The sequence below is a fragment of the Pituophis catenifer genome, unplaced genomic scaffold (genome assembly GCF_029215685.1).
Source record: "Pituophis catenifer annectens isolate HBS135680 unplaced genomic scaffold, rPitCat1.0.hap2 SCAF_13, whole genome shotgun sequence".
NCBI lineage: Eukaryota > Metazoa > Chordata > Lepidosauria > Squamata > Colubridae > Pituophis > Pituophis catenifer.
The window spans coordinates 5,730,325-5,757,500 of NW_027256893.1; the positions used below are offsets into that span (position 1 = coordinate 5,730,325).

General features: G+C 43.1%; 1 protein-coding gene across 1 annotated transcript in view; it reads left to right on the forward strand.

Annotated features, from left to right (window-relative positions):
• NECAB2 (N-terminal EF-hand calcium binding protein 2) overlaps positions 1-27,176 on the forward strand; it is a 208,632-nt gene that overhangs the window by 144,859 nt on the left and 36,597 nt on the right. The window contains exons 6-8 of the mRNA XM_070953191.1: positions 5,623-5,759; positions 19,591-19,709; positions 22,919-22,998. Of these exons, the coding sequence (XP_070809292.1) occupies positions 5,623-5,759; positions 19,591-19,709; positions 22,919-22,998 (336 nt within the window). The remainder of the gene's footprint in view (positions 1-5,622; positions 5,760-19,590; positions 19,710-22,918; positions 22,999-27,176) is intronic.

Sequence of the window (27,176 nt, forward strand, 5' to 3'; positions counted from 1 at the left end):
GGTCATCTCCTTCAGCCTTTGCTTCTGCTTCCCAACAGCTCTTACTGTTAGGAAAATCCTCTTAGCTTTTAACCAGAATGCTGCTTCCTGAAACTTGAACTCATTATCCTGTTCCTGTGCTCTGAGATGATGAGGATGGCCAAACTGCTTCTCAATGACAACTAACAGCCCTTCAAGTATATGAAAGCTCATGTCCTTCACAACGATCCTTTCTCAAGGTTAAACATGCTCAGTTTTCCATGTTGCATTTTGTTTTCTCTTGTCTGGTCCTTCAGATTTCCCTTCTTTACATTCCCACCCCCCCAATTTTTCTTACTTTTTCTTAAAATGTAGTGCCAGAACGAGAACCAAGCTAAATTAAGTGAAAGTGTTGCTTTCCATAATTTGGAAACTGCTAGCTGTTGTTTTTTTTAAAGAAAAGCCAGAGGTAATGTTATCTTAATAAAAATACAATGTTTATGGCAAAAGAATAAGCGCTAATTTCTTATCTAGTTGCATGGCATGAAGGAGTAGGAAGCGCAGTGAATTTCTTAAACTACGGTAGCTCTTTCTTTCTTCTTTCTTTCTTTCTTTCTTTCTTTCTTTCTTTCTTTCTTTCTTTCTTTCTTTCTTTCTTTCTCACTTTTGTTTTAAATAGAAAGGTGGAAGATTGCCCTTGGTTGAGCTGAAATGTTTCTCCCCTCATTGGTTACCATAGGAACAGACCTTAGTTAATCTTCTGTTCATAAACCCAGAGCAATTTACGTGTGTGGAAGTTTGATTATTCAAATTGCTTTTGCCATGTGTTCAAATAAATTATAATGACTGATACCAATGTACTTTTATTATCTCTTAGCTTCGTTATTAAAAAATAGTTCTTGATAAAAAACAGGAGCCTTTGCTCCTTCTCTCCAACCACCACTCTGTGTGTGTGTGAGAGAGAGAGAGGGAGAGAGAGAAAGAAAGAGAGAGAGAGAGAGATCTTAAATGTGTCTTCCTCAAAGAAAAATAATCACCTTTTCTTCCTCTGTTCCTCACTTTTATAAAAGGATGCGGTGACAGTAACCTTTCCTTGTGTTATATTTAACAAGAGAAGAATGCATGGTGACAGGTTGTTCAAATTATGATTTCTTTTCTAACTCATCTTCTTCCGAGATTTTCGCATTTTTAAATTCCACTAATTGCTCTACACAAAGGTCAGGAAAAAAGACTCCATTTTTTTTGCAAGAACATGATATGTATTCTCACAGCGAATGTACTTCTCATTATATGTATTCTCATCATGTGAAGTGTTAATACCACTTTATAAGGCCTTGGTAAGGCCACACATGGAATACGGCATCCAGTTTTGGTCGCCACGATGAAAAGAAGATGTTGAGACTCTAGAAAGAGTGCAGAGAAGAGCAACAAAGATGATGAGGGGACTGGAGGCTAAAAAATATGAAGAACAGTTGCAGGAACTGGGTATGTTAGTTTAATGAAGAGAAGGACTAGGAGTGGTGTAATAGCAATCTTCCAATACTACTTGAGGGGCTGTCCTAGAGAAGAGGGGATTGATTTATTCTTCAAAGTACAGAGAGCAGGACAAGAAGTAATGGATGTTAAAGAAAGATCCAACCTAGAACTAAAGTGAAATTTCCTGACAATGAGAACAATTAATGGAAGAACGTGCCACCTGGAGTTGTGGGTGCTCCATTACTAGAGGTTCTCAAGAATAGATGGGACAATCATTGGTCCAGAATAGTATAAAGTGTCCTGCCCTGAGCAGACGGGTGGACTACAAGACTCCAAAGTCCCTTTCAGCACTATAATTCTATGATTTTTTTCCCAACTGGGTGATAAACCAGATATCTTAGAATATAGTACCTATCAACATCTCAAAGGTGGTCACATGTGGAGGTAGCTTTAGAAGTGGCATCTTTATTAAGAGAGAAGGAAGAAAATTTACACCTCCCTTATGGGAAGAAAACCACAAAAATCTGAGGTTTAAATCTTGCTTGGAGATGCATGTAAATAAACTGAGAACTGAGAGCATTGGAGACAAATTCCTTGTGTGTCCAATCACCCTTGCAGCCCATTCCGTCCCATCCCATCCCATCCCATCCCATCCCATCCCATCCCATCCCATCCCATCCCATCCCATCCCATCCCATCCCATCCCATCCCATCCCATCCTATTCTATTCTATTCTATTCTATTCTATTCTATTCTATTCTATTCTATTCTATTCTATAATTCTATTCTATTCTATATTTCTATTCTATTCTCTTCCGTTCCATTCCATTCCATTCCATTCCATTCCATTCCATTCTATTCTATTCTATTCTATTCTATTCTATTCTATTCTATATTTCTATTCTATTCTATTCTATTCTATATTTCTATTCTATTCTCATTCTCCTTCTATTCTCTATTCTCCTTCTCTTCTCTTCTCTTCTCTTCTCTTCTCTTCTCTTCTCTTCTCTTCTCTTCTCTTCTATATTTCTATTCTATTCTCTTCCATTCCATTCCATTCCATTCCATTCCATTCCATTCCATTCCATTCCATTCCATTCCATTCTATTCTATTCTATTCTATTCTATTCTATTCTATTCTATATTTCTATTCTATTTCTATTGTATATTTCTATTCTATTCTCATTCTCCTTCTATTCTCTATTCTCCTTCTCTTTTCTTCTCTTCTATATTTCTCTTCTCTTCTCATTCTCCTTCTCTAATCTCCTTCTCTTCTCTCTTCTCCTTCTCTTCTCTTCTACACTTTTGATGAAACTCAGTTTCAGAGGGGTGGAATCATCTGATAACAGCTAATCCTGCAAGCCTCTAAGGAAGGGAAATGCATTTTCCGCTCTAATGCAAATGCAAAATTGTGGGTCATAGGGGGAAGAGGGGGGGGTGAAGAAGGGATAAACAGAATATATATATTTCATCATCTGGGTCAACTATATTTCTCAGGGGGTTTGCGTTTCCTTCTGCTTGCACGAGATTGTTTATTATGAGGAGAGATTATGGCAAGCTTCCTTGCTTTGAGACCAAGCCTTCATTTCAGATTGTCAATGACTGTCAGGATGAGTCTCAGCTGTTCTTCTGAAGGATAAAATGGGGGAACCATTTTTATTGCAAGGCATTTCTGCTTTCCATTTGTGCATCGGGAGGTATAAATTGCTTGTTCTTTTGTGGAGTGGAACTAGTGGTGGGATTCAAGTAATTTAACAACCGGTTCTCTGCCCTAATGATTTCTTCAAACAACCAGTTTGCCAAACTACTCAGAAAGTTAACAACCAGTTCTCCCGAAGTGGTGCGAACTGGCTGAGTGAAACAAATAGAATGGAATGGAATGGAATGGAATATAGAATAGAACAAAGTATAGAATGGAATGGAATGGAATGGAATGGAATGGAATGGAATGGAATGGAGTAGGAGTAGGAGTAGGAGTAGGAGTAGGAGTAGGAGTAGGAGTAGGAGTAGGAGTAGGAGTAGAATGGAATGGAATATAGAATAGAGCAAAGTATAGAATGGAATGGAATGGAATGGAAAATAGAATAGAACAAAGTATAGAATGGAATGGAATGGAATATAGAACAGAACGAATAGGATAGGATAGGATAGGATAGGATAGGATAGAATAGAATAGGATAGGATAGGATAGGATAATAGAATAATAGGATAATAGAATAATAGAATAATAGAATAATAGAATAATAGAATAATAGAATAATAGAATAATAGAATAATAGAATAATAGAATAATAGAATGGAGTAGGAGTAGGAGTAGAATGGATTGGATTGGATTGGATTGGATTGGCAGGAAAGGTTTTGTGGCTCCCAGTGTTTTCTTTTTTGTGGGAACGGGTCCAAATAGCTCTTTTGAGTGTTTGAGGTTGCAGACCCGTGACCTAAGTAATCTATTAGACTCATTCAGCCTCCTGCTTGGCTAGTGATTTGGCTTGTTATTGTAGGTAGTCCTTGACTTTTGACCGCAATTGGGATCAGAATTTCCATTGCTAAGCAAGAAGGTTAAGTTGAGTTGTGCCTGATTTTGCGACCTTTCTTGCCATGGTTGTTAAGTGAATCTTTGAAGCTGTTAAGCGACTCACGTGGCTTTCCAGTGAATTTGGTTTCTCCCACTGACTTTGCTTATCGGAAGCCAGCTGGGAAGATCACAAATGGTGACTGTGTGATCCCAGTTTGATACAACGGTCATAAATACATTCTGGTTGCCAAGCGCTCAAATCTCAGTCATGTGACCGTGGGAACGCTTGTGACAGTTGGGAGTGCAAGGATCAGTTGATGTTACTTTTTTCAGTCCTGTTTTCTCTCTCTTATTATTTTTATTTGTATTGTATAAAATACAAAGAAGAAAAGAAAATAGGAAATTAAGGGAGGGAATGGGGGAAAGGGGGTGAGAGATACAAGGGGGAAGAGAAAAAGAAAGAAAAGGGGGCATTGACTTCCAACTCTTCCTAGCACAGTACAAGATAAAAACACTCCAACCTCCACTTTTGGCTTTTACACATTAATATATGACTAGCCATTTCTTTATATATATTCCTTTTTGCTCCAAAAGACAGACAGACAGACAGACAGACAGACAGACAGACAGACAGACAGACAGACAGACGCTGGGGTAGACCAGGTGTCTCGATAGAAAAACACTTGATCTCTCCCCTGGCTCAAACTGATGAAGGGAGGAGAACTTGTGGCTCAGAGGTTAATACAACTGCCTAACATGCAGGCAGCCCAAATTCGAATCCGAGTAAGGGTATGTCTAGCTGATGAGAGCTAAATAGCTTGAAATAGATCTATACTAGTCTCCCTTTATTTCTTTATCAGCGAAATATAAATTTGATACATAGGACCCAACCGGAAAATAAGTCCTAGCATGATTTTTCAGGATGCTCATAATATAAACCCTACCACCAAAATAAGCCCCAATTAAGATTGTCAGCCAGATGGATGCATTTAGTACCGTATTTCCCCAAAAATAAGACCCAAGCGGAAAATAAGCCCTAATGCGTCTTTTGGAGCAAAAATTTATTTAAGATCCAGTCTTATTTTTGGGGAAGCACGGTGTGGCGAGAGAGAGAGAGAGAGAGGGAGGGAGGGAGGGAGGGAGAGAGAGAGAGAGAGAGAGAGAGATAATGTATAAATATTGAATACTGTGTGGCATCTGGGTATCGTTAATTTTGATACCAAACAGTAGTGATAATATCAACCATTTTGGTCATTTTAATTACATTAATCATACTCACATCATTATAATTACATTGTACATAATACAATCATCTTTCAACTTCTGATCCTTTCATCTACATACTGATTTTAAAATATTATATAGGAATATGCATAACAATATTTCCCCCTTTCTAATTTCTACCTCTATTCTTAAAGCTTAACAGCACAAATCTTATATTAATAGGTATTCGATTTCTATAACACCAAATCTTTCTAATCAACAAAACCAAGATCAAAGTTTCATTCTTTTTTTCTTCACAAGCACAAATTCCAGAAGTGATATATCCTGTTTTAACTTCGAGCCGTTGCTAAGCAGACGGCTGTAAATCAAGGACTTCCTGTGGGCAGGTGGCATCGTCTTTGTCTTAAAGGCACATTCTCAGAGAGTTCCGTTGTCTTCCTCTTTCCCAGGTCTACGAACGAGGAACAAATGTGGACCAGTTTGTCACCCGTTTCCTGCTGAAAGAGACGGCCAATCAGATTCAGTCCTTGCTCAGCTCCGTGGAAAGTGCCGTGGATGCCATCGACGAACAAACCAGCCAGATAAGGTTGGACTGTGATCTTTACGCCATTCCATGTGACATCTAGATAAGATGAGATAACCTTCATTGTCCTTTTTCTGGGTACACAAAGGCATTGAAATTAAAATTTTGACACACCGTTCTCGAAAACCCTCCAGGAATGTCACCATCCCAAGGATTATAATAATAGCAACAATAATAATAACAGCGGCAACATCCCAAAATGCCAAACTTTTATTTATACACACACACACATTCAAAATATTATAATAACAGCAGCAACATCCCAAAATTTTTGCCTGTCTGTCTGTGTCTGTCTGTCGGTCTATCTCTCTCTATCTATCTCTGTCTGTCTGTCTGTCTATCTATCTATCTATCTATCTATCTATCTATCTATCTATCTATCATATATCTATCTGTCTATCTAGCTAGCTATCTATCATCTATCTCTATCCCTCTATATCTCTATCCCTCTATCTCTATCTTTATCTATCTATCATCTATCTACCCTGTTTCCCCTAACATAAGACATCCCCTGATAATGAGCCCAATCGGGCTTTTGAGCGCATGCACTAAAATAAGCCCCCCTCCCGAAAATAAGCCCTCCCCAAAAATATTTAAATGCATGCGCAGCCAGTCCCCGCCATTTCCTCTGGTTTCCTCCATGTGCCCTAAAATAATAAGACCTCCCCGAAAATAAGCCCAAGCACTTATTTCAGGGTTCAAAAAATATAAGACAGGGTCTTATTTTCGGGGAAACACGGTATCTATCATCGATCGATCAATCTATAAAACTTGGCATTTTGGGATGTTGCTCCTGTTGTTATTGTCAGGTTTCGATGTCGTCTTAATTAAAATAAATTGCATTTCCAAACAAGTAATCTTTGAAGAAATCTTTCATTTTATTAAGCACGACGACCTGTCCCCGATTGTGGCGTAGCCAACTCTGACTTCCTGACCCCAAACTTTCCCTTTCCGTTCCCCAATTCTCGGCATCTCATTGGCCCTCTTCCAAATCACTCTCCCCATATCTAGTACTTCAGCTCCCAGGAATGTCCCCCTCCCATCTCATCTCCTAGGGGACATTATCTTCAGGGAAAATAAGTAGGTGAGAAGTCAAGAGTCCTCTTGCCAGCTGCCCCCTCTTCTCCTTCTTATGTCAGCACTAGAGTAAATGCAGGTTGAAGTGCTGACAGTTATTACATTTTGAATATATAGCAGAAAAAAGAATCTCGAGAGTTAACATGGTTGATACTATAAAACTACTACAGAACCTAGCTATTCTGCTTCGGATAGCACGAATGCTCCTCCCAGAAGGTAACAAAGAAAGCTGGTCATGGAGAAGATGTGCAGGATCTCTGACAATATTGCAGGCTCTACTCAGGTGTCGCTTATATGCCATGTCCTCGATAGAAGGAAATGAACTTCTATTAATCTTTTCTACTGTCCTCAACACTCTCAGAACAGCCTTCCTGTCCAAAACAATGATACAGCTAGTCCTTGACTCACAAACCACAACTGAGTCCAAAATTTCTGTTGTTAAGCGAGACATTTGTTCAGTGAGTTTTGCCCCCTTTGACAACCTTGCTTGCCAAAGTCGTTCAATGAATCACTGCCGTTGTTAAGTTAGTAACTTAACGGTTATTAAGAGAATCTGGCCTCCCCATGGACTTTGCTCGTCAGAAGGTCGCAAAAGGGGATCACCTGACCTTGGAACACAACATCGGTCATAAATATGAACCAGTCGCAAAGCATCTGAATTTTGACCCCGTGATCATGGGGATGGCTGCAAAGGTCGTAACTGTGAAAAACGGTCCTAAGTCACATTTTTCAGTGCCGTTGTAACTTTGAACGATCGCTAAACAAACTGTTGTAAGTCGAGGACTACCTGTACTTCCAAACCAAAAGTAATACAATACAACAGGATGCTTTCAATAGTCCCCCTATAAGAAAGTGGTAAGGACAGGAGAAGGGAGATGAGCTCTTCGCATACGATGCAGAAAATGCATCACTCAAGCGGGCACAGCACTCCCACTTGAGTGACTCAGCTAAACAGCTTGTTAGCTGCACCGCCAGAAATGTAGTACTGCTAACCACCTCCATGATCGAATCATTAGTGTACAGTGGTGTATGCCTTTCCTGAAACCGACAATGATTTATTTCGTTTTCACTGGTTTTGCTAGTGCTGGGAGTTTTGCTGTTTTTCCTCTATGCTTGGGAGTGTTCACTAGGAAGGATGTTTCTAGGGTTGTGCTAAAATATTGATGTTGATGTGTTGCTTTAATACAGAATTTAACTAGGAATGAGCACTCTGTAAAGGAATGGGCTTTGTGAAAGGGATGAGAGAGCCATTAAGGAGAGAGCCGGAGAAGCAGTTGCATCTTCTAAAATGGAATAAAGTGTTTTGTCCCAAATAATGCACTAACACAGATACGCAAAGAGATGTGGTGGTCTCTCTCTCTCTCTCTTTCTCTCTGTCTCTCTCTCTCTCTGTCTCTCTTTCTCTCTGTCTCTCTCTCTTTCTCCTCCTTTCCCCCTCTCTTTCTCTCTCTCTCTCTCTCTCTCTGTGTCTCTCTGTCTCTCTCTCTCACTTTCTCTCCCTCTCCCCCCCTCTTTCTCTCTCTCTCTCTCTTTCTCTGTCTGTCTATTTCTCTCTCTGTGTGTGTCTATCTTTCTGTCTATGTTTGTCTCTCTTTCTCTGTCTATTTCTGTCTCTCTCTGTCTCACTCTCTCTCTCTCTCTCTCTCTTTCTGTCTCTTTCTCTCTTTGTCTCTTTTTCTTTCTCTCTCCATCTCACTCTCTCTCTCTTTCTCTTTCTGTCTCTCTCTCTCTTTGTCTCTTTTTCTTTCTCTCTCCATCTCACTCTGTCTCTCTCTCTCTCTCTCTCTCTCTCTCTCTCTTTCTCTCTCTCTCTCTCTCTCTCTCTGTGTGTGTGTGTGTGTGTGTGTGTCTCACTCTGTGTCTATCTCTCTGTCTATCTTTCTGCCTATCTTTGCCTCTCTCTCTCTTTCTCTCTGTCTGTCTATTTCTCTCTGTGTGTATTTATCTTTCTGTCTGTCTCTCTCTCTTTCTCTGTCTCACTCTCTGTGTCTATCTCTGTGTCTATCTTTCTGCCTGTCTTTGCCTCTCTCTCTGTCTCTTTATCTTTGTCTCTCTCTGTCTCTCCCCCTCCCTCCCTCCCTCCCTCCCTCCCTCCCTCTCTCTTTCTCTCTCCTAAATAAGTTGCAAACACACACGCTTGCACTACAGAGAACTTCAACTAGTTTGGCTTACAAGGGTTCCAAATCGAACTGTCACACGGGACAGTCATCGGTTGGAGACAGAGGGTCAAAACATGTAGCAGAATCAACTAGGCCGAGTCACAGTTGTAAAGTTCATGAGTCAGTAACAAGAGTTGGAAGGGACCTTGGAGGTCATCTAGTCCAACCTCGTGCTCTCGCAGCAGACCTGTACTGTTTCTGATAAATAGCTGTCCAGTCTGTTTTTGAAAGCCTCCAGTGATGGAGCACCCATAACTTCTGAAGGCAACTTCTGTTCCACTGGTTGATTGTTCTCACTGTCAGGAAATTTCTCTTTAGTTCTAGGTTGCTTCTCTCCATCCATTGCTTCTTGTCCTGCCTTCTTTGGAGAATAAGTTGGCCCCCCTCTCTTCCTTGTAGTAGCCCTACAAATGTTGGCATTGAACTCCCAAACCAAGGGCCAAAACCCGTCTTCAAAATGTCACGTTTTCATTTGTCAAGGAACTATTCGTTATTTAAAATCAGAATGCAACATTTCTTTTAACTAGTCTAGCCTTGTGAAAAGAAGGACTAGGGATGACATGATAGCCGTGTTCCAGTATCTAAGGGGCTGTCCCAAAGAAGAGGGAGTCAAGCTGTTCTCCAAAGCAGGGGTCTCCAACCTTGGCAACTTTAAGACTTGTGGACTTCAACTCCCAGACTTCCACAACCAGCTTTGAAACTTCTGAGAGTTGAAGTCCACAAGTCTTGAAGTTGCCAAGGTTGGAGACCCCTGCTCCTTAGCATCTGAGGGCAGAAGAAGAAGTAACAGGTGAACGATCATAAAAAGGAGATTCAACCTAGAAGTAAGGAGGAATTTCCTGACCGTGAGAACAATTAATCAATAGAAGAGTTTCCTTCCAAAAGTTATGGGTACTCCATCACTGGAGGTGTTTAAGAAAAGTTTGGCAGCATTTATCTGAAATGCTTGAGCAGAGGGTAGGACTAGAAGACCTTCAAGGTTCCTTCCAACTTGGTTATTTTGTTATTCTGTAATAAATAAAGTTCCTTTTTTCTTTTCTGTTCTTGAGAGATATGGAGATGTGGTACATAGACCTTTAATATACCGTATTTTTCGGACTATAAGACGCACCTTTTTCACCCCCTAAAAAGGGGTGAAAATATAGGTGTGTCTTATACACCGAATGTAGCCCCGCTTACCCACTGCCCCCCACCCTTTGGCCTCTGCGTCCCAGCAGTTTACCTCCTTGCAGCAAACAGCAAGAAGAAACAGCTCCTTTCAGCGTCAGCACAGCCTAATTAGCACAAATTGATTAGATCGGCCTCCCGACTCTCAGCTGTTTTGCTCTCAGCTGTTTTGCACAGGGCTCTGCTGTTTGCTGCAAGGAGGTAAATTGTTGGAGCAGATTTTTTTTTCTTATGCTAATCAAGCTATGCTGAAAACGAAAATGAAAGTAAAGCAGGCTGTTTGCTGTTTGCTGCAACGAGGCAAAATTGCTCAGAGGCAGAGGGAGATTTCTTTTTCTTCTTTTCCTCACCAAAAAAGGTAGGTGCGTCTTAAGAGCCGAGGTGGCGCAGTGGTTAGAGTGCTGTACTGCAGCTACTTCAGCTGACTGCTAGTTCAGCAGATCAGCAGATCAAATCTCACCGGCTCAAGGTTGACTCAGCCTTCCATCCTTCCGAGGTGGGTAAAATGAGGACCCAGATTGTTGGGGGCAATATGCTATTTAGTATACTGTTGGTTATTGTAAGCCGCCCAGAGTCCTCGGAGAGTGGGCGGCATAGAAATATGATTAATAAAAATAATAATAAAATGATTAATAATATAGTCCGGTGCATCTTATACTCCAAAAAATACAGTAGTTTGCTGTCTGTATCCATTGTTTTCAGATGGTATTAAAATTCAATTCTGCTGCTTTCTATAATGCTGAGTTGCAGAAGTGTTAAGGTTCTTTTTGTACAGATGAGGTTCAATCAAAATTACTCTGAAAGAGTAGGATAGAAATCAGTGAGGCGTGCAGTATCCTAGGAAATGCCCCTGTTTATTTCAATGGGATTAACTGAATCCCGATCTTGTTAATGCAATCTAGAAACCACCTGCTTAGAATGGCCGCATGTGAATATGTTAATTAAATAAGCTTGGCTTGTTCGAATGTGTTTTAATTCTCCAACATATCTTTGCTGAGTTGGCACAACGTTTCCCGCTTGGTTAGTTCGTTGACCCAGCTTCAAAGTTCGCGCAAATCATTGGATCACAAAGCTAACCAAAGTCTCAAAAGTGCTTTTTCAGGAGGCAAATGGACTTTCTTGTTTTTCTTTGAAGACGTTTCGCTTCTCATCCAAGAAGCTTCTTCAGCTCTGACTGGATTTCCATACTTCCATTCCCCACCATCCCGTTGGAGCTGAAGAAGCTTCTTGGATGAGAAGTGAAACATCTTCAAAGAAAATCAAGGAAGTCCAGCTGCCTCCTGAAAAAGCACCTTTGGGACAATCGTGACCTGGATGACTGAGATTCTCCATGGACATTAAGATAACCAAAGGGTTGAGTTTGTACAATATGCTAAGCTTCTCATCCCAACCAAGGTTTTTGTTGTTAGTTGCGAAGTCATATCTGACTCATCGCGACCCCATGGACAACGTTCCTCCAGGCCTTCCTGTCCTCTGCCATCCTCTGGAGTCCATTGAAGCTCCCGCCGACTGCTTCAGTGACTCCATCCAGCCACCTCCTTCTCTCTCGTCCCCTTCTTCTTTTGCCCTCCATCGTTCCCAGCATTAGGCTCTTCTCCAGGGAGTCCTTCCTTCTCATTAGGTGGCCAAAGTATTTTAGTTTCATCTCTCCAAGTTTAGTTTGTGCTGTATACAAAGCCACCGGGTTTTTTTAACTAACCTGGATAAATAAATAAGAAAACCAAAAGGGATTTTAGGAAAATTTTAGGAGCCTGGTTCAGCTCAACAGACAGAAGCACTGTAATTTAACACCAGCTGTCTGCAATTAAAGTAAGATCGAATCTCGCCAGGCTCAAGGTTGACTCAGCCTTCCATCCTTTCTAAGGTAGGTAAATTGAGGACCCAGTTTGTGGGGGCAATAAGCTGACTTTGTATAAATATACAAAAGTATGAAGGCTATTGCTTAACGCATTGTAAGCCGCCCTGAGTCTCCGGAGAAGGGCGGCATATAAATCAAATAAAAAAAAAAATAGGATTTTAGGTTTTGAGCACTGCAAAGGAAATTAAAATCGTATAAACCTCAGCTACACAGAGCAGCAACTGTCTTGACTAGAACCCCAAAAAACCCAGTTGCTATGGAAATGGGGACGAGATCAAAAGCTGGTATCAAGAGATTTCCTCGTTCAAAATCAAATCCTCTTCCTGGTCACCTCATTTAAATTAAACTAAATAAAGATCATAAATAGCTGCTTACGTAGGAATCTCTCTGCTCCCTCAGGTCTGGCAAGGTAAGGAGAGAGTTGAAGGAGAGGCTGAAAAGCAGATGAATTATTCCTATCTCTGTCTTTTAATAAGCATGGTTACTCAGAAGTTTAAATCAAAGAAAACCAGTTATTCTGGATTACCTAGAGTAGGGGGTCTCCAACCTTGGCCACTTTAAGCCTGACGGACTTCAACTCCCAGAAGTCTGCCAGGCTTAAAGCAAAGCTGGCTGGGGAATTCTGGGAGTTGAAGTCCGCCAGGCTTAAAGTAACCAAGGTTGGAGAGTCCTGATCTAGAGAGCTACCAACTCAGGTGATATCCAGTAGGATAATAAAAGAATGTTTCCCTCTCTTTTTCTTTACGTTTGGTAATTTTTTTCCTAATTTTTAGTTATGAAATCCATCTTTGTAAATCTTCAACCTTCACCCAGTCGGGGTCTTATTCTTAAGTACTTTTAAAAATAAGAACCTAATAATTGCCTTATTCTACTGGACCAAAGAGAATAGGAATGCCTTTTCTTTCTTTTTCCCCTTCTTCTACTTACTCTTCCCTTCCCTGTTTTTCCTATTATTTGCTTTCGTATTTTCTTTGGATGCTACATTCATTAAACTAATTAAACAAAATAGAGCCTAATTAAGGAAAATAATTTATCTCAGCAGCCTCGTTTAATTGCTGATGATTTAGTGTCCCATAATTCCACAGCCTGGGTTGGGTCCCTAAAGGTAAAGGTAAAGGTATGTGCTAGTCGTTCCCGACTCTAGGGGGCAGTGCTCATCTCCGTTTCAAAGCTGAAGAGCCAGCGCTGTCCGAAGACGTCTCTGTGGTCATGTGGCCGGCATGACTCAATGCCAAAGGCGCACAGAACACTGTTTCCTTCCCACCAAAGGTGGTCCCTATTTTTCTACTGGCATTTTTTACGTGCTTTCGAACTGCTAGGTTGGCAGAAGCTGGGACAAGTCACGGGAGCTCCCCCCATTACGCGGCACTAGGGATTCGAACCGCTGAACGGCCAACCTTTCGATCGACAAGCTCATTGTCTTAGCCACTGAGCCACTGCGTCCCTTATTTGGTCCCCACAACATGCTAAATCCTGGATGACACGTTAACAAAACACATGTCCTAGGATTTTGTATTAGTCCTTGACTTACAACAGTTCATTTAATGACCATTCAAAGTTACAGGGACACTGAAAAAAAGGGACTTAGGACTCTTTTTCACACTTACAACCATTGCAGCATCTCCAGGGTCGTTGATCAAAATTCAGACACTTGGCAACTGATTCATACTTATGACAGTTGAAGTGTCCTGGGGTCACGTGATTCCCTTTTGCGACCTTCTGATAAGCAAAGTCAATGGGGAAGCCAGATTCACTTAACAACCATGTTACTAACTAACTTAACAACTGCAGTGACTCACTTAACAACTGTCTCGCTTAGCCACAAAAATGTTGGGCTCAATAAGTCCAGTTAGGTCTAAATGGCTTAACGTGGCATGGCTAGTCTAGTGAAGAGAAGGACCAGGGGAGACATTATAGCAGTGTCCCAATATTTGAGCAGCTGCCCCAGAGAGAAGGAAGGGGGTCAAGCTATTTTCCAAGGCAGCTGAAGGCCAGACAAGGAATAATGGATGGAAACTGAACAAGGAGAGATTCAACCTGGAAATAAGGAGAAATTCTTTGACAGTGAAATCAACCAGTGGAACAGAAATTGACTTCAGAAGTCGTGGGAGCTTCATCACTGGAAGCTTTCAAGAAGAGTGTCAGGTGTCAGCTTAATGTCAGGTGTGCTTCCTTCAAAGTCCAGGAAAGAATGACCCAAACTCCATGTTTTATAGAGAAAGGTACTTTTACTAGAAATGAAGTGAACGCAATCACGGCTAAGCTGAAATTAAAAGCAATAGGTGCGAAAAGTGCATATAGAAAGCATCCCCTCCCACTGTCCATCGTAAATCATCCAATCCAAAGGTCTCCCAGGGTCAGGTGGAAGCATGTCTGGCAGCGTCATCAATCAGGAATGCCACGATGGTTGACCCGATAGCAACTTCAAGGATTCAGTTTCGTTTCTTCTTCCTCCAGCACGCTCCCCCCCCCCACAAGCTCTCTAGCTCTCCCCCCTCCCGGTTCCTATGGCAGCCAAAGCAGTAAAAGTGGAGGCTGACAAAGAGATTGGACTGCCACCTGTCAGAATTGGTGTAGGGACTCCTGCTTGGGCAGGGGGTTGGACTAGATGACCTACAAGGTCCCTTCCAACTCTGTTCTTCTGTTAAATCATTTTGAATGAGGGTTTTACAGCATTTTACTTCCCTGAAGGCAAGGCAAGATCTGGAATAAACCAGCCGAAAATTACACATTGAAAATCACCCCATGGTCCAACACAGAGAGTCCAATCAGCATCCAGTAAGATGTTATGGGAAAATCTCCTCTGCAGGTGTTGTGTGCCTCAGGACGGTTGGCCTTGAAGATGTATAAACAACTCCATTCAGCAGCGTCAGAGTTCATGAGTGCAAACCTCCCTTCCTCCATTTCTCACGGGGCTGCCCCATACCCTCTCGCTTCCTCATCCCAAAGGCCTAAACCTCCCCCCATCTCCCCAGGGTTGGACTAGATGACCACAAGGTCCCTTCCGACTCTGTTATTCTGTTCTGTTCTGTAAACCAGCTGCTGGCCTGACCAAGCAATAAAGCCGTCTCAAATTCTGACAGCACGATTCCCAAGTGAATTGCAGCTCTCTCGTTGGCTTTGATGTAGGAAAAGCATCTCCGAAGCACGTTGAATCAAAAGCACTGGCTGGCCTAGGTTTTGCTACGGCTCTGTTTTAAAGTTTACAATCTTTGAGGCATCCGATGATTACTAAACTCCAAATATTATCGTTAAAAAGCACAAGGAGAGATGGTCACGGAGAGATCTTCTGCCCCCACTCATGTTCAATTATTTCCCTTTCCGGCTTGACCTTCTCTTTCCACCCCCCCATCAAGAGAAGCTCGCCAGTAAGAAAATTGAAATTTCTAAGGCCTCTCGTCCCTGCCTTCCTATTTTGAGCCACGCTGCCGCTTTTGATGCTGGCATCGGCCTCTTAGCCAATCTGTATTCATGAGGCTCGACTTAAAAGGCGCATCGCGGGAAGATAAGATGCTTCAAATCTTCCTTGCCTTGGAGGGGGGGCTATTAGTTCTCTGCAGCGGTTTCATGTTGAGCAAATCACAGTTTAGCCGAAGCATCCATTCAGGCTTCGGGGCAGGATAGCATTCTCTAACAAAGTCTTGATAATGAAAGTTAGGCGCATCAGACTGTCGCTTTGGTTTTCAAATCAGGGAGAATGCTAACTCAGCACGGAGGGAAGCGTTTGCACGTCGCATCTCCCCTTCCCCACTGGGAAGAGGGGACACAGTGTGTGAATGTATGGAACATGTTTCCTTTGCTATTAGTGTAGGGGGAAAGTCCCCATGGTGAATAGACCAGTAGTGGGATTCAAGTAATTTAACGATCGGTTCTCTGCCCTAGGGGTTGCTTCCAACAACCAGTTTGCCAAACTGCTCAGAAAGTTAACAACCGGTTCTCCCGAAGTGGTGCGAACCGGCTGAATCCCATCACTGCCCTTGGCACTCCAGGCAATGGTAGGATTCAGCCAGTGGTGGGATTCAAGTAATTTAACAACTGGTTCTCTGCCCTAATGATTTCTTCCAACAACCAGTTTGCCAAACTGCTCAGAAAGTTAACAACCGGTTCTCCCGAAGTGGTGCGAACCGGCTGAATCCCACCACTGGAATAGACCGTATAATGGTCAAGTTGCTTCCATTCGATCTGAAGTGTTCCAGCCTTGGTGACGTTAAGACTTGTGGACTTCAATTCCCAGAATTCCCCAGCCAGCATGAATTCTCTTTCAGCCCCCGAGTTAGAAAATGCGCAGGTAAAAATTTTACATGTCCTTATGTGGAGTTCTTGGTGCTCTCTGAGTTGGGTTGTTTGCTTGTAGATGTTTCATTACCAAACTACCGTATTTTTCAAAGTATAAGACGCACCTTAGTTTTTGGGGAGGAAAATAAGAAAAAAGCTGATTGGTGGGTGGATCGGCCCCCCGGAATACCCCCAATCAGCTGTTTCCAGAGGTGAATTTTAGCAACAGGTTCGTTGGTTGTGAGCTCTGTGCCTTGCTTTTTTTTCTGCCTCTGAAAGCCTCAGAAACAGAGCTTCAGAAAAAAAGGCTTTTTTTCTGAAGCTCTGTTTGGAGGCTTTTTTTCTGACGCTTCTTTCAGAGGCTTTTTTTCTGAAGCATCTTTCAGAGGCTTTTTTTCTGAAGCTCTTTTTGGAGGCTTTTTTTCTGAAGGACTACCTGTAGTCTGTTCAGTCTCCTTTCTTTGGTATTGGTACGTAGATTAACCTCTTCCGATCTGTTGGTTATTGTGTCATTCTCCAGATTTGTTAACATAGTTTGGTTAGAACCTTTACTGATTCTTCTTTCGTTGCTTGCCATATTATTTTAGATAAAAGCCTTTTGGAGGCTTTTTTTCTGAAGCTTCTTTCAGAGGCTTCTTTCAGCCTCTAAAATCTCCGTTTGCAGGGCTGGGCAGGGCTACATTCAGAGTATAAGACGCACCCAGATTTTCACCTCTTTTTGGTGGGAGACATGCGCAGATGCCTCCCACCAGCCAGCTGGTCTTCGGGTCTCTGCTGTGCATGCGCAGGTGCCAAGGTGCATTCAGGGCAGAGGTGGGTTTCAGCAGGTTCTGACCAGTTCTGGAGAACCGGCAGCGGAAATTTTGAGTAGTTCAGAGAACCGGTAGTAAAAATTCTGACTTGCCCCGCCCCCATCTATTCTCTGCCTCCCAAGTCCCAGCTGATCGGGAGGAAATGGGGATTTTGCAGTAACCTTCCCCTGGATTGGGGAGAGAATGGAGATTTTACAGTATCCTTTCCCTGCCATGCCCACCAAGCCACACCCACCAAGCCATGCCAGCCCACCAAGTCATGCCATGCCATGCCATGCCATGCCACGCCCACCAAGCCACACCTACAGAACTGGTAGTAAAAAAATTTGAAACCCACCACTGATGCAGGGGTCCGTGTGTGCATGCACGGGAGGTGGGGCGCATTTTGGGGGTTTGGGTACGCACACGCTTTGGCCACTTGGTCCAGAAAAGGTCTGGAAAAGGTATAGCTTCATTGCTATAGCATATGCTGCCTTTAAATGCCAAGTATTTTCATTTGTAGAAGGAGTGTAACACGCATTGAATCCTTCGACTAAGTATATCGTTCAGGTGCCAAATAAAAGGAAGAGGCAACTGTCACCAAAGCAATTAGTTGTCAGATGAAAACAATTAAGGATTTATTTCAACTCAGGAACCCGCAAATGAGAAAGTCAATAACGGCTCGCTTCCTGTGTATCTCCTCTTGACGCTCTTATAAAAAGGAAGCCATTACCTTGGATATTACCTAAGCTTACCACTTACCTGATTTTATAGTTGTTGCCAGGCGAGCGAGGGTTATTGCTTTTTCATTGTTTTTATACAGGGTAAAAAAAGCAATGGAGCAAAATTCCGATTTCCCACTGTCTTCCCCATTGACTTGCTTATGAGAAACTGGCAGAGACGGTTGAAAATCACAGTCACATGACTGTGGCATACCGTAGAAGTGCCGCAAAGCAGGGCAGCGGGTCTGCGGTGGTCTGGTCAGAAGATCCTTGAAATTTCAATCCTAATGGAATAATGGATCCTGGATTTTGGATGTGTTCTTTAAATTAGTATTTTGGTTACATAATTGTTCCCCTACGATGCACCATTTCACCCAGTTGAAGGTTACAAACCGACAGAAGAGTTTTAGTAGCATGTAACATTCAATGGGCAAGTTTCTATAGCCAGTTTTGTTAACCAGTCTAATCAAATTGCAAGAGCCTAGCCCAGGGGTTAGCAACCTGCGGCTCTGGAGCCGCATGTGGCTCTTTCATCCCTCTGCTGTGGCTCCCTGTAGCTGGTTGGCTCCACAATTGATAGGGCTTTCGGTTAGGACAGGTAGAGGAAAAAGGATGCTGTGCTAGGAGGAAACTCTATGGTGGGGGAATCAGACTTCCAGTCAGCTCCAGAATTGAATGGGGGCTTCCGGTTAGGACCTTTGTGGCTCTTTGAGTGTTTAAGGTTGCCGACCCCTGCCCTAGCCATACAGACTGAGGCTTGCCAGTTGAGTTTCTTATGGAGTTTTTCCAAAATATTATCAGTAGAATCCAGGGTGGATTTGATTTAAATCGAGTCGATTTAAGTCATGATTTAAATCATGATTTAAATCACTAGTAAAAAGACTTGATTTAAATCAACTCGATTTAAATCATAATTTTTAAAGAGCAACTGTCATCTCTGCTACTCCTTTGACCCGCTGTTGACTCACCGATAGTCCCAGTGTTGCAGAATATACAGCCTTGTGCTGCATAATTAAGCTCCATTTCATGCTGAATAAACTAAATTATTTATGTATCTTAAATAGAAAACTATCTTACGATAGATTTTTACCCCAAAAGTTTTTGATTTAAATAAATCCAATTTAAATCAAAAAAATCTGATTTAAATAAAAAAATCCGATTTTTTTGATTTTTTTTAAAAAAATCATTGATTTTTATCCACCCTGGTAGAATCTCTTTGGGTGCTCCAACCCAGCTCTATACAACTCACAGGACTGCAGTGGGGAAAAGTACCAAAAAATATTTTATATTGCAATTTCTGCTTCCCAAGAACACAGTTAAAACAAAAAGGACGAGCCAATTTGTTACGTGATGTAAGAATTTGTTCCTGTCTGTTGACTTGAGCTCTAGTTTGATCCATCTCATGAACTTCAAGTTGGAGAAGGGTCAACTTTTAGCAGAAAGCTTCACAGAGATCCTTGGTCTGACCACTATATAATAAACTCAATTATTTACAGCCAATTGAGCTACATTAGAAAACTATAACCTCCATGACATTTCTAAATCCATGGTTTATTCATTTGTACTTTATTCTTTCATTCTTTTTTTTCCATGTCTTTAAACTTTTTGAAGGGAGACTATTTTGTTATAGTTCTGAGCCGCTTCTGAGCTAGCAATGAATGTTGGGTATGTTTTAATGAAGGATTTTTAAACCATTTAACTTAAAAAAAAAAAAAGAAAGAAAACATAAAACATTCATTCCCTTTTTTTTCCATCTGGTCATCTGTCTATCCTTCTCCCATATAGACACATCCACAATAAATCTGGCCACAATGCCATGGACAGTTGGTATGACAATCCCGTGTCAGGTTATTCTCCCAATAACAGAATCATGACTAAAGAACGCAGGAAAAGTTTCCAGACTGGTAAGTCTTCTGGGTTGATCAGATTTGATTAGGTTGGTGGTCAAAGAAAACTTTGATCAAAGGGAAGTTGTGTTTGGAGATGGTTCCTCTGTTTCCAGGAATCTTGTCTGTTGAAATATACTCAGCACCACACTGTGAAAAGACAACAGCCTCTGGTGAATGAAAAAGGAGTCACACAAAAACCATTTTACAAAGAGAACAAGCCTTTTCTAGGCCAAAATAAAAGAAGGGATGAATTGATCACTGTAGGACAATTGTTTGCTTGTATGTTTGTATGAATATGCATTTTGTTACTCTAGATCCGTGATGGCGAACCTATGGCACGCATGCCCGAGGTGGCACACAGAGCCATATTTCCGGGCACGCGAGCTGTGTCTACACTCACCTGCAGCTGTACATGCGCACATGCCCCAGCTGGTGTTCAGGCCTCCAGTGCACATGTGTGCAATTCCAGAGAATTGCACACACAGCTCTCCTGTGCATGGGCGTGCGTGCAGCACACGCATTTGCAGATGGCATTCATGTGCTGTGCTTGCAATTGCACCGTCTGCACATGCGCGCAGCTTTCATGCGTGCATTTGCAGATGGCATTCACACGTATGCACTGTGCGTGTGAAAGCCATGTACTGTGCGTGCAATTGCACCATCTACACATACGCATGGCTTTCATGCATGCAATGCATGCGTGGGGGAGCTGCACAAAAGCTGCATGCATTTGCAGATGGTGCAATTGTGCACACAGTGCACCGGGGGGGGAGCCATGCAATAGCGAAGCTGGTATCTGTTTCACGCTCGGTGAGTAAAAGGTTCGCCACCACTGCTCTAGGTTTTGACTCCTTGCTTTTCAAAAGGAAATTTAGCTGCCTAGGAGTGAAAAATGTATGGCTTTCCAAATGAGGTCAGATTGCTAGTTTCCCATCATCCTTATAACCTGATATGAGATCAGCTAAATAGGAGCCAGCAGTGTGCAATGGCAGCCAAAAAAGCCAACGCAATCCTAAATTGCATTAACAGAGGGATACAATCAATATCAAGGGAGGTACTAATACCACTCTGTAAAGCCTTAGTAAGACCACACCTAGAGTACTGCATCCAGTTTTGGTCACCACACTATAAAAAAGATGTGGAGACTCTAGAAAGAGTGCAGAAAAGAGCAACCAGGATGATGAGGGGATTGGAGGCTAAAACATACAATGAACGGTTGCAGGAACTGGACATGGCTAGTCTAGTGAAGAGAAGGACCAGGGCAGACACGATAGCAGTCTTCCAATATTTGAGGGGCTGCCACAGAGAGGAGGAAGGGGGTCAAGCTATTTTCCAAGGCACCTTTGAAGGCCAGACAAGGAATAATGGATGGAAACTGACCAAGGAGAGAGTCAACCTAGAAATAAGGAGGAATTGTCTGACAGTGAGAACAATCAACCCATGGAACAGAAGTTGCCTTCAGAAGTTGTGGGAGCTTCATCCCTGGAAGCTTTCAAGAAGAGACTGGACTTCTATCTGTCAGAAATGGTGTAGGATCTCCTGCTTTGGCAGGGGGTTGGACTAGATGACCTATAAGGTCCCTCCCAACTCTGTTGATCTGATGCTAATCTGATATTGTCCATGCTGCCTGAAATTGGTCAGACCTGGAGTCCAAGTAAAACTAGAAATATTTTGATGTGAGAGCTGAAAAGACTATTACAGTTCCATGTTGCATCAACTGAGTGTATAAACCATCCTCTATTCTGTTTTGGCCGGGCCTCTTCTGGAGTCCAGTTCTGGATCCAATTATGGGAACCATCAAATGGAAACCTGACCAAATGAGGACAACAAAGATACTGAAGTGCCCCCAAACCTTCTAAAGCAGGGGTGTCCAACCTTGGCAACTTTAATGATTTAATTAATGCTTGTGGACTTCAACTCCCAGAATTCCTCCTGCCAGCATGAGTGACCCCATGGCTGGCTGGGGGATTCTGGGAGTTGAAGGCCACAAGTTGTCAGGAAGCCATCTTTTACGTTGGGCCTTCAGGCCTGCCACAATTTCTACTGTGGGAAAATTGGAGGAGGGATTGTATGGAGTATGGGAGATATGTAGTCATAATAACATTCCTTTCTCAGAGAGTCAAGGACATCTTGCCCTGGCACCTGAAGTCGGGTGACTGGGAGGCATCTCCAGTTGGGGCGGTGCTTCGATTGGACAGTGTGATGGACATGTGGGTACTGGGGCAGGGACTTGAATTTTCACTTGGGTGGGGAAAACCTGGAAGCTTTCAGATTCAGGTTTTCCCAGATGTGCCAATATGACATCACTAATAAAATGGAACTTTGAGGAACTTCAAGCCTCGGAGTTTTCTTTCATTCAGGGTGTTACTTGGGACCCTGACACAAGTCTTAAAGTTGCCAAAGTTAGATAACCCTAATCAATCTAAGGAATGGTTGAAAGAGCTGATTGTGTATGATCTGGAAGAAGAAAAAACAAGGAAGCATCTTCATTACTTCCGGATAAAACTTTTAGCTGGGCCATCTAAAAGGGCAGGAGAAAAAGAGTACAGGTTTTTGAGTTTTGCAGAACATTTACTCAGGGAAGATGTCATGTCACATGGAAATGAGGTGAAAACAAACTAGATATGGCATCCTCCCTTCACCATTTATCTTAAGGAGGAGGTGCAGACTGAATACATTAGTTAGAGAGAATGATAATCCATGTCAAGTGACAGGAAGCCTTTTGGGTCAAAAAAAAATGGTACCTTGTTTTTGTAAAGTGAAGGACCACCTTGGGGACAATCGAGAAGTGAATGGACATGCAAGTAAATGGGGCCAACATTCAAATACTGTGTATTTTCAACAATGAAGCTCTTTATTTATGGAGAATGTTGCATTACAGAATTTCCTTTATTTCTAAAGGGTGGGAGATAGCATAATCATTTCAGTGGGCCAATTTGATGAAGATTTAGGTCCTCAGTTTCCAGAAAAGTCCACAAAGAGGTATTAATTAATTATGTCCAAAATGATATAGGGTTTCCTGCTTGAGTAGGGGGTTGGATAGAGACCTCCAATGTCCCTTCCAATCCTGTTATTCTATGCCCTATGTTCTAATTACCACAAAAACTTCCTTTTCTGCCCTCCCCTCCTTTTGACCTTTTCTATTCCATTTTTATTTTTAGCTTAGCCCACTCATACAAGCAGGGTGGATTTCATCCTTCTTAGTTACGTTTCTTTTTCTGTAGCCTCGTCAGACACCAAGGAGGAATGCTTGGAAGCACAAATCAACAGGTTAGCAGAGTTGATCGGAAGGCTGGAAAACAAGGTGAGTATTCCTTCTTTAAAAAAAAACAAAAAAAAACCATTTTCTTGGCAAAGAGAATGGATAATTTAGGAAGGTGTCTGTCAACTTGCAAAGCATCCCTGGCCTGCTCTCGAGTTTCCATAGGCCGGGGGGGGGGGGGGAATGGGAAACCGGCGAAATGGCACAGCAGCCAAAGACAGATGCACATTCCATGCTTATTTCTTTCAAGGCTGTATCCCAGGGTTACCTACAGCAGCCGAGGGGAGTGACCTCTACAACCCACAAGATTGCTCCGTTGGTGAATGTGATTGATGACACATCCTGGGGGGAGGGGGGAAGCAGAGTCATAATTGGAGCGTAAATTACGTAGGGCCAGAGCTGGCTTCACTTGGGAACGTGCCGACATAAAGCTCCTAATAAATAACTGGATTTCTTTTGAAGCGGGGGGGTCGGGCACGCATGCGTAGGAGCAGGGCGCATAGAATTATGGATGTGGGCACACACGCGTGCGACCCCCCCCCCCCCGCCCCCTCCTCCTGGCACGCGATGGCAAAAAGGTTAGCCATCGCTGCACTACTATATGAAATGAGAGCAAGCCCCACTCCCTTCCAGCATTGATAATGTTACCTAGTTCGGTAATAAAACATCTCCAAGAAAACCACCAAGCTCAGAGAACAGCAAAGACCCCACAGTTCAGTCCTGAGCTACAAATATTCCCTTCTATCGGTACTGATGACGTTACCTAGTTTGATAATGAAACGTCCTCGAGAAAACAATTGAGCTCAAGAGAGCATCAAGAACTCCACAGTTCAACCCTGAGCATTTACATATTATGCCTTCCTTGGAGTGGACATTCTCTAGGCCTGTGATGACGAACCAATGGCACAGGTACCAGGGGAGGCACGCAGCACCCTCTCTGATGGCACACGAGCCATCACTCCAGGTCAGCTCTGCTGTGGAGGCACATGTGACTCCCACCGATCAGCTGGTCATTCAGGGGGGTGCGTGCGGGGGGAGCTGTGTGTGTATGCACGGGGGGCAAAGTGCATGCACGGGGTCTGCGCATGCATGCGCAGGGGCAGGACACTGCAGGGGGCAGCGTGCACGTTTGCGGGGGTGGGGCACATGCACAGGTGCCATGCACACATTGCATTTTGGGGGTTTGGGCACTCGGTCCGGAAAAGGTTAGCCATCCCTGCTCTAGGCCATTGGGTGAAAAGGAAGGATGGGGTACCTGAGTTTTGGGGGAGGGGGTTATTTATTTATTTATTTACTTGTTCAACTTGTATGCCGCCTTCCTCCGAAGACTCTGTTCTGTCCCCGTCTCACACATGCACACAAACAGTCAGCCAGGGGTTAAATAAAACTCGCAGACAACAAATTCCTTCGATAAGAGGATTGGCAGCAACCCAGTAGCTGCTTGCCAAGAACTTTACTTATAGAGGGAGGGGTTGTTCCTCCGTCAGATAAACCCAAACAATATACACACAGTCAAAGAATTGTCAAGTCCAGTCCGTATTAAATCCAAGGCAGATAACGTTGTTTCAAAGATACAATGTGACTCGCTAGTAGTTTAGTTTTGTCCGTCACAGAATCTGAATGGCCACCTCACCCCCTTTTATCCCCTGTGGGGTGTGGTCCAGTGACTCAGCTTAATCCCTGGCACGCCTCCTTTTCTGCTGCGTGCGTTTGTCTCTCCGACACTGGCGTGGATCCAGCCAAGACTTATCTCCATCACTGTCCGACTGCGAGGAGATACCTGGCTCCTGGCCAATCTCTTCTCCTTCGGGAGACACCTGAGGCATTGCCAGAGAGGAGGGTCCTGGAGAGGGAGGCCTGGCCAACTCCTCTCCTTCATGTTCGGAGCCTTCTCCCTCTGATAAGTCGGCCTCGGGGGTCGGAGTCACAACAGACTCAAGGCTTGGCCATCCCTTATCTGTTACTCTCCTTCCAAACGATTTAGCTGAGCTCTCAGCCATCACTTTCTGTCAAGCTTCCATTCGTTTCCCTTTCTGAAAAGTTTAGAGTTAATGTAGGAGAAAATTATTCCAGCCCACCATTTTTAATGAAAGTGCATTCCACTGTTTAGCTCAGGGTTGAAAGAACAGTGGGGGGTGGGGGTGGGGGAGGAAAGTCCTTTCGCTGTTCTTGAATCTTCCAGCATTTACTTCAGATGGATGAATTCCAAGTTCGAATAATGGACGAGACAAAGTAAAATTTCGGCTCCATTATTCACGCCACGGATGTTCATTGTTTTCATCTCTTATCGCATCCTTCCCTGCCTGCCATCTTCCCAAGCTAAAAAAAAAAAAGGTTATAATGGATCCAAACAATGAGATTGTTCCGGAATAAATGCGGCTGAAGAATTATGTTTAAAAATGGTACATACGAAGCAGCAGGGACGCGGTGGCTCAGTGGCTAAGACGCTGAGCTGGTCGATCGAAAGGTCGGCAGTTCAGCGGTTCGAATCCCGAGCGCCGCGTAACGGGGTGAGCTCCCGTTCCTTGTCCCAGCTTCTGCCAACCTAGCAGTTCGAAAGCACGTATAAAAAAATGCAAGTAGAAAAATAGGGACCACCTTTGGTGGGAAGGGAACAGCGTTCCATGCACTTTTGGCATTGAGTCATGCTGGCCACATGACCACGGAGACGTCTTCGGACAGCGCTGGCTCTTCGGCTTTGAAACGGAGATGAGCACCGCCCACTAGAGTCGGGAACAACTAGCACATATGTGCGAGGGGATGTACCTTTTTAGGAAGCAGCAGTGATTTTTTCAGTTATTAGATTTAAATTGGAGTTTTTCAGAAGTGGTTTGCCTCTTTTAGAAACCAGTTTCCATGTCATAGAGAGGCATTCACATGTACCGGAACTTCTTGACTTACAACTATTCATTTAGTGACATTTGAAGTTACAATGGCACTGAAAAAAAGTGACTTCTCGCTCTTACAGCATCTCCATGGTCACTTGGCACCTGACATATATTTATAATGATTGCAGGAGAACTCTGCTGGCTAGGGGATTCTGGGAGTTGAAGTCCACAAGCAGTGGTGAAATTCAAATTTTTTTACTACGGGCGTGGCTTGGTGGGCGTGGTTTGGCTTGGTGGTCGTACCAGGGAAAGGATACTGTAAAATCTCCATTCCCACCCCACTCTAGGGGAAATATACTGCGAAATCCCCATTCCCACCCCACTCTGGGGCCAGCCAGAGGTGGAATTTGCCGTTTCTCCGAACTACTCAAAATTTCCACTACCGGTTCTCCAGAACTTGTCAGAACCTGCTGGATTTCACCCCTGTCCAGAAGTCTTAAAGCTGCCAAGGTTGGACATCCCAGATGTAGCTTGAGTGTTCTGATATCTCAGAGGTTCCCACAAAGAAGAGGGGGCTCAAGCTATTCTCCAAAGCATCTGAAGGCAGGACAATAAGCAATGGAACCACAGTTTTTTTTTTTGGGGAATAGTTACGGATTGTACTGTGACAGAGACTAAGTTGGTTTTAAACTTAATAACAGCAGCCAGGCTACTGGTGGCACAGTAATGGAAGAAAGAAGATCCACCTACTATTGAGGAATGGACACTAAAAGTCGCGCATTTGGCAGAGATGGCAAAAATCTCATCATATCTTAAAGATCACTCAAACGAAAAATATATATCGGAATGGAGAAGATGGATTGACTATATTCAAAACAAGTATCAGACTAAGAAGTTTCATGTAGCTTATGAATGAAATACTTTTAATCTTTAGTTTATGTTAAACTGTGTGTTTTGAGTTATAAGGCGTTGAAGACCTAGGGAGAATATGAAACCAACAAATTGTTAGCATATTTTAGTTTTATGTTTGTGAATGCTATACCCTGTGCTTGTTCTGGGAAGTCTAGGGAGGGGGGTGGGGGGGAAGGGGGAGGGGGAAAGGGTGAGTGGGTGGGCAAGGGGGGTGGGATGGGGTGAGGGTGGAGGGGTGGGAGGGGGGAGAAAATGTTTGTATCTTCTATAAAACTTTTCAATAAAAAAAATAATAAAAAAGAGAGAGAGAAAGAAGCAATGGAAGGAAACTAATCAAGGAGAGGAGCAACCTGGAATTAAGAAGAAATTTCCGGACAGTTACCAGGAGCCTTGGTAGTACAGTGGTCTAAAGCACCCTGTTATTAAGACCAGCTGCCTGCAATTACTGCAGGTTCGAATCTCGCCAGGCTCAAGGTCGAC